The sequence below is a fragment of the Myripristis murdjan genome, chromosome 11 (genome assembly GCF_902150065.1).
Source record: "Myripristis murdjan chromosome 11, fMyrMur1.1, whole genome shotgun sequence".
Classification (NCBI taxonomy): Eukaryota; Metazoa; Chordata; class Actinopteri; order Holocentriformes; family Holocentridae; genus Myripristis; species Myripristis murdjan.
The window spans coordinates 1,440,761-1,448,758 of record NC_043990.1 but is presented as its reverse complement, the minus strand read 5'-3'; the positions used below and the strand labels follow the sequence as shown (position 1 = coordinate 1,448,758).

The 7,998-nt window shown below is 42.4% G+C and overlaps 1 protein-coding gene across 2 annotated transcripts in view; it reads right to left on the bottom strand.

Moving 5' to 3' along the window:
* LOC115367784 (GA-binding protein subunit beta-2-like) overlaps window positions 1-5,510 on the bottom strand; it is a 12,765-nt gene extending 7,255 nt beyond the window's left edge. Inside the window, exons 1-2 of one of the 2 annotated variants that reach the window (XM_030063702.1) lie at window positions 5,307-5,510; window positions 1,315-1,422 (exon numbers count right to left, since the gene is read on the bottom strand). In XM_030063702.1, coding sequence (XP_029919562.1) covers window positions 1,315-1,422 — 108 coding nt within the window. In that variant the 5' untranslated portion in view covers window positions 5,307-5,510. Of the gene's footprint in view, window positions 1-1,314; window positions 1,423-4,266; window positions 4,512-5,306 lie in introns of those variants that run through there. The other variant, XM_030063701.1, reaches the window with a different exon arrangement.
* Window positions 5,511-7,998: the final 2,488 nt, after the last annotated feature.

Genomic DNA, 7,998 nt, shown 5'->3' with positions numbered 1-7,998 from the left:
CCGCTGACATTTACGCCCTGGGAGGAGATAGATTTTGTTCAAAGGCTGAATTTTGGGCGAGAACGTGACTTTGCAACGCAAATTGCGGACTTCCTGTTGGTTTTAGAGGGGGGGTGTCAGCGCGTGAATTGTAGGGCTTGATGAGACCTACATTTCGGCGTTGGTTTGGTGTTTCTATGACATTCCTGTGGGCTGCAGCGGCTGCCTTTGTGTACCTAGGTGGCGCTACCGAGCCCATTTTTGCACTTAGGGGGTCCGTTTGTCCATTTTATCAAATTTTTCGCCAGACCTGGCCTGCGTGCCGAATTTGGTGAGTTTTGGAGCATGTTTAGGGGGTCAAATTAAGGTTTATTTTGACGTAATAATAATAAGAAGAAGAAAGGAGAAGGAGAAGGAGAAGAAAAAACACTACAATAACAATAGGGCTTCGCGCTGTTTCAGCGCTCGGGCCCTAATTACAATGGCTGGTGCAGAGGGCGACCGATTAACTCATGATTCATAATTCAGATTTTCACCATTTATCAGTTTGATTGATTAATCAGAACTGATAGGACAAACCATCAGTACAGGCAGAACTTGGCTCTGATTGTGGCCGACAGTAGTAAAATGACTTTGAACAACCACACACAAGAATGACTCTGTCCTTGGCGAGGCTGGGAAATGTATTGATATATTGATATGTTGTTGATATGTTGTGATATGAAACTAGATATCATCTGGGATTTCAGATATCATAATATTTTGTTGTCTTTTCGTGGCTTTAAAAGCTCCATTACAGTAAAGAAATGTAATTTTCAATGTTCAAATTTCAATTTCTTTCTTCTTATTAGACTGCTGTAGCTGTTTTTTATTTTTTGTCTGTACCTGCTTGGTCATCATATCCACATTACTGATGACTGTTAAGCAAAAAATGTGTAATATGTAAAAATACGTAAAAATAAATATAAATATCTTATGAAGCAGCAGCAGTCACACCTTCATTATCGGCACAATATCGATGTAGAGGTATTTACTCAAAAATATTGTGATATTTGATTTTGTCCATATTGCCCAGCCCTAGTCCTTAGGCAAAACGGACATAAATAAGTAACTGAACTAATGTTTACAAAAAACAGATATACAAATGAAACTAGATAAAATGTTTACTGAAATCAAGACCCCATAAATTCTAATTTAAGACTTGTATGACCTTCCGGTCACAGGTGTGTCTCTGTACCTGCTGAGCTGCCGACAGACACAACAACACACTGAGTCTCCTGTTACATTAACTAACAAACGCAGGATGAGGAGGGTGAAGCGAGGCCGGGATCTCACCCAGTCGGTGGTGAACGGAGCTCCATTGGCCATCAGGTTCCTGACTTCGTCATCCTGACCTTTACGAGCTGCTTCCAGCAGACGCTTCCCCAAGTCCACCAACGACATCTGAGAGAGAGAGAGGGAGAGAGAGTGAGAGAGAGATTCGTAAGTGCTGTGTTTCAATATTACAATTTATGTTTATCAATTATCCTCTTCTCCTGTGCTGTGTAAATGTCTCAGAAACTGGCCCTTCCTGTCAGTCTGTGTGGAGAAGCAGAGCTCATCTGAACGGCCTCGCTCTCTAGTTTGTGTCTGTAAAGTTTGATGAGGCTGTGATTCTCCTAGAGGTCACTAGAGGTCATTTTCTCCAGCGACGTCCAGTTTGACAAAAGTCTCTGGCTGCAGTGAAATGGCTGCTATGGGGGCCAACATCATCACACAGGAATCAAATGTGGCTCATTGAATCCACAAGAGTCTCAGCTTTCCAGTCAAAGCCAACTGATGCAGCTCCAAGGCTGTTTAGGCCCCAGTCTGCACACACACACCATTTTACAACAGGCCACAAGAACACATGTGGACTGCAGGCTTTGGGGCCCAAACTGCATGGGATTAGCAGAAGGTGGGCGTGTCTGCAAAGGGGAGAGAGAACCCAGAGAACCCATTTTCATTCATACAGCTGGAGGTCAGAGGTCAAGGGACCCTGCTGGAAACAGACATGTTATTTTTTTTCCCCTCGCCAAAATTTAGCCAGACTTTGGAGCGATAGGTACAACACAGCATGACAGGCTTGGTACCAAGGGATTCCTCAGATCATCTAGATTCACGTGATAACGATATCTTTACTTTAACTCAATTCAGTAATAAAAAACACATGTAGGCCAGGCAACTGGTCTGGTCTAAAACTAGACCTCAGTCCACTTGGCCTTTCATTTGCTAAGATACACCCTGAAAATCAAGGCCAGAAGCAACTTTTTTTTAATGGGAAATCAATTTGTTTTTCCCTGCTCCGAGTCGGGCGACACGTGGATTGACTGGACAAGCTGCCTTAAGGAACCTTAACCCATAATATAGCAGCAGAAAACAGTGACGCAAACAATTAAGAGCCAACAGGAATCCAGATCAACCATAAAACTGATGTTGGGAAAAAAAAAAAAAAAAGTTTAAAGTCACCTGTACAGTCTAATCTAATCCAGTCCAGCTGTTGTACCATACAGTTTCCTCTCCTGCTGTCTGTAACGCTCAGCTTGTCTTGTTGTCACAGTAATAGAGGTGTATACATTCACCTCTATGTTTGGCACTGAGCTCATAGTTTGTGCTGCTGTTGGATCTCCATTTCATATAAAGCCTGGTGTAATGCAGCCGCCACACAGCAGATTTCCACTGAGCTGGACAGACTAACAGAGCTGGCAGGGGCAGAAAAACTCTATAAATCATGAGAAATAAAGACACTAAACCTCACTCAAATCAGGTCCAGGTTTATTTGTCAGAACTACTGAAAATGCACATTTTCATTTAAATATTCAAACTACTACACGACTTATGTCAATTAAACTTTTAATAAGACCGAGAACAAGAAACCTGTAACAGCAGACTGGTTTAAATATCAATGGAAATAAATACTGCATTTTATAATTTTACCCCTCCCTTGAGGCTTAGGCTACATCTGCATCACACGTCCCTGTTTGACCCTTCTTCTTCTTCTTTAATAAATCAATGCTGATGATTAGCTACCACATACAACCTGTCAGTCTGAGGCATTTTAACAGATGTATCAAAATGTATGCCATCTAGAAATGAACATCTGAGATATCAATATCTCAAAAGGCTATATGGATGATATTGAATTTAGGATTTGCCTAAGACAATCTGTTCTGATCAAATTTTTTTTTTTTTTTTTTTTTGCATGCTCAATTTACACTGTTGTTACACTGTAAAGGACTGTGTCAAAGCAGAGGTTGCAGCAAAATGTTTGATTTTAACTGTTTTGTGAAGTAATTTGCATTTTCTACATCTAGCTGGAGTTATCATACTGTTTTTAAGGAACGCCTCTTTTTCCAATGGTGTTACACTTTAAAATTTCAAATAAGTGTGAAAAATTAATCATATCATATTGCTAACAAGATATTTGGCATAAATATCGAGGCATGGATTTTCGCCCAAGTCGTGAAGCCCTAGCTTGAAACATGGAAAATTAAAAAAAAAAAAAAAAAGCTTTAGCATTAGCTGTTAGCCTTGCTCTGCGCTGTCCGATAACGGAACCACGGTTAACCCGGAGGATTTCAGGCGCTACATCGATACCCGTCACATGAAACCAGGCGCGGGTTACATAAACGGGCTCGTTTGCACTTGCTTCTTTTGAGCCAATCCAGTTTTTTTCAGATTCCTTTTATTACTGTATAAACCACAGAAATCTGGGCAGCGCTACTGTATGTTAGCATCTGCTCCTGTCCGATAATGGACCCCCCCGACTCTGCGCCTCCTGTGATTGCGACACCGCGGGCCGGACGAGGCTCCTCTCCCCGCGGCCGGAGCTCCGCGCCGCGGCCGAGGAGCCATTTTACGCGCCTTCGTGGAAAGAAAAGAGTCCGCCATGTGCCACGTCCCTGCGGCTCCCCTCCCTGCCTTACACCCGGCGCCCCGACACATTAAAACCGTGGAAAGCTGCACCCACCCCATCGCAAACATTTACAGTAACACAGACAGGAAACCGTTTGATATTAAGTTGTTGGTTTTCCGGGGGAAGTCAGAAGAGAAATTTCCTATTTTACACACGACGGAGCGAAAAAAACTACTTCCACATCCGGTTAACTAGCTAGCATTCTTCTCGCACGCATCATCTATCCTATCGGCTTTCGTAGAGGGGAGATGGATGGATTATTTCTCGCTTATTTCGGTTATTTTTAACGACAGGGTGGCATGGAAAAAAGACACCGTATAATGGCGTGTGGACGGCGGAGGGCAGAGACTCACCGCGTCCAGGTTTGTTGGGAACCAGCCGCACAGCTCCTCCGGCTAACCGTTAGCAAGCTAGCTGGCTCAACAAAACACCACCAAAGCCTTTCGCCGTGATCCTAAAGTCTCCTCGGGTCGTGTGAAGAGGGAAACCAGCGGGATGTTTTGCACTATCCGATCCTCAATGCGCAAAAATTGTTCATTAGGCGCCACTGCGGGCTGTCTGGATCCTCCAGGCTTGTTTATCGCATCAAGCTGGCGACAGTTAGCCGCGGTGCGACCGGAAGTGCGACCATTCACATTAATGCAAAACACATTTTGTTTGTTACGTTGTTATTTTTGTTTTCTTATTTTGATCATAAAACATCTAGGGCATGCACAACAGGAGCAGACTCAAAATAATTATAATTTACATGTGCAATGATAATTTATACCTGTGGGACTTGATAATAATTAAGCACTGCAGTATGATCCCCGTTTATATGTAGTGCAGGTGAGTAACTAATTATGCTTGAATGCTGAACGTCATATTTCTGTGTTTATCGTAATATTTTGTGGGGTTAATGCACATAGATATAACACAGACAAATATGAGATATTACCATGATTCTTATAGTCCTTTTTGTTACATTTCAGTTCTTATCTTAAGAAGTTGCAGGACTGCAGCCACCCAGTGTCACCACGGGGATCAATAAAGTGTTTCTGAATTTGACTTTAAAATCTGTGGCTACAAACCTAATTATTTTACAACATTAATTAGCATTACGTTGTGTAGAAATGTTTCGAAACCGTCTTAAGTAACTTGTTACCTAATAACCAAAACAGACTTACAAGAAAAGGTGTTAAGACGTGCTAAATAAATATGTATATTATGTTTTAACGTAACGCTCCTCAACACAAAAGATATAACAAATATTGTTAATTGAAGTTTTATTTTGAAAACCGCGACCGGAAGTCTTGTTTTCCAGCGCGGCTAGCTTGCCTCAGCTGTGTGTTAGCATGTTAGCATGCTAGCCGTTAGCCTGTGTGTGTGCAGGTGAGCCGTGAGACAGTCTCACCTCTCCCTGCTCTCCTCCGGCGGCTCGTCCTCACTGCGTGACGCCTCCCGACCCGAACCGAGCTCCCGCAGGCGCCGCAAACCACGCAAACCGGATTATTTTAGTGTTTTCTCGGGTACCAAGATGGCAGCCGCGCGACACCGGAGGTGGAAGCCCAGCGCCGTTAACCTCCTGTGGGCGGGACCAGCGCGCGGGCCGCGCCGCCGATCCCAGATCAGTTTGCAGGGAGCGCGCGGGGCTGTGCGAGGCGGGGGGCCGCGCTGCCAGCTGACCGCAGGCCAGCCCGCACACACACACACACACACACACACACACACACACACACACACACACACACACACTCTGCTGAGGGGAAATAACTGAAAGGAGAACATGGAAAGAGGCAGTTTAAACAATAACAAATGAATAAAATATGTGTATGCAGTAGAGATGCGCAGATGAACGGATCCGTATCGATACACGGGCACGATGCGCGTGCACCAAACAGTTTCATGATCAAACCCAGATGCATCGATTCAATAAAACCTGATTCCCTCATCAGATGATCTGTTTTTATTTAGCAACATGAGCCATCAGCTGATTATTCCTCCTCTGTTTCCTCACCTTACTGCCACTGGGCAGCAGGGGTCAGGGGTCACAACACACACACACACACACACACACACACACACACACACACACACACACACACACACCAGCCAGCCAGGTACAGATGGCGATTCTGGAAGAACTTGCCCTGCGTTCCAAATCGCATACTTATACTTTTTACTTTTAGTATGTACTGCAGCTGCCCTTACAAAGTATGTAGTTTAGTATGTATTGGGACATACTAATTCTTTTTTTCCCTACTAAATAGTATGGTAGTATGGGTATTGGAACGCAGGGCAGGAGTTTCACCAGAGAGACAGACAACCTGACCAATCAGAGCACAGCATGCTGCTGGGAGGGCGGTAGGCAGCACACCTGAGGAAACGCCCGAGGACACACCTGAGGACACACCTGAGCCAGCGCTTGGCCCTCGCTGTGAGACAGGTGCTGTCAGGAATAGTGACAGGTCAGCATTTTATTTGTATGATAAATAATCAAACTTATTATATTTTAGATTCATTACATATAAAGTGAAATATTTAAAGCCTTTTTAAAAAAAAAAAAAAAAATGATTACGGCTCACAGTTCATGAAAATCAAAAGCATCTGAAAATATTAGAATATTACATAAAACCAATCAAAAAGTGATTTATAATACAGAAATGTTGACCTTCTGAAAGTAAAGTGTGCAGAGGAGTGTTTGAGTGTATAAATGTCTTGTTTGTGTCGTGCTTTTTCTTATCTACTTATTTCTCATTTTATCTCATTTATGTTAATATTTAAGTCTTTACATCCTTTTTAGGCTACAGTTTTTTCCTTTTATATTTAATTTTTAAGCCCTTTTGTCATTTGATCAGGAGGGTCTGGATGTGGATTTATAGGAGAAAATGTAAAATCATGTTTTTTGTGTGTATTGAGTGTGAAGGTTGTTTTTCAGATCAGCTGTGATTAGTTTTTGGAATAAATGAATAAATACAAACTGCTGGCATCTGATCGTCATTGTCTCCTTTTATTCTGAGTAATCATTACTATTGATTGATCGATAGATGATTGGGATTCAGTATTGTCTAACGTTTTATTTTCTGTCCTTGATCATGACGTGGACAGATCCTCAGGCCTCCACTGGGAAAAAAAAAAACAGTCAACAACAAAAATACGAGGATTTTAAAATGAGATGTTACACACTACAGACTTTCAGGTAATGGCCTCACCTGTAACTGGCCCTCTGTGACCCGGACCAGCTGTTTTTTATTAAGCAGCAGGCCTCTGGAAGAATAATAAAATATGTATAATAATGATTTTAAAAAAATAGATCAGCTTCTAAGGAGAAAATGTATGCACAGATGTGGCACATCTCTGCGAGCTGACTTAAGTTCTTATATTTATTTATATTATTTAGGAAGTTCCACCACAAATTAACTTCTCTTCAAACCGCTCTGTTGGAGCCATAATGTAGTTTTTTGTTTGTTTTATTTGTTTCATCTCCCTTTACCCATCTGAACACTGGTTGGATGTGTGAACATACAGTTCTTACTTTGGACACAAGGGGGAGCGTTAACTCAGGAAGCTGTGGATGCTGACAGTCAGGTGTGTGAGCGTCTCTGGGAGAAGATGGGATTCTGCCCAAAATGTTGAAATGGCCCTTTAAGACCAAAATGTTCAGTGTAAGTTTAAAAAAAACAAACACCTGCAGCTTTTCTCCAGTGTGTGTGTGTGCAGCTGATCCATTGCAGTACAGAAACACCCACACACAGAGTCCATGTTGAGTTGTTATTATTATTCATTTTTATTTGAGAAAAGTCCAGACGTTCATTTGGGACGTCCCGACTCAGGTGCACAGTTTAAACTCTTCACAGGTGGTGACTGATTTCTGCAGATTTCAGATTATTCTCCACGTTAAAACATTCAGACTTCCATCCTTCATATCCGTCAGTTCAGTTCACTCCTCCTCCGACATTCAACAACAAAAACAACATTCAGGAGAAAATAAAGACAAGAGTATGGCGGCATGTCAGGGCCGCTGTCGCCAGAAAAGAAACTACAGAGCTCAGAAATTCTCTGAGAATATAAACTCACAAATTTAAGAGAGACATCACTGTGGCCGA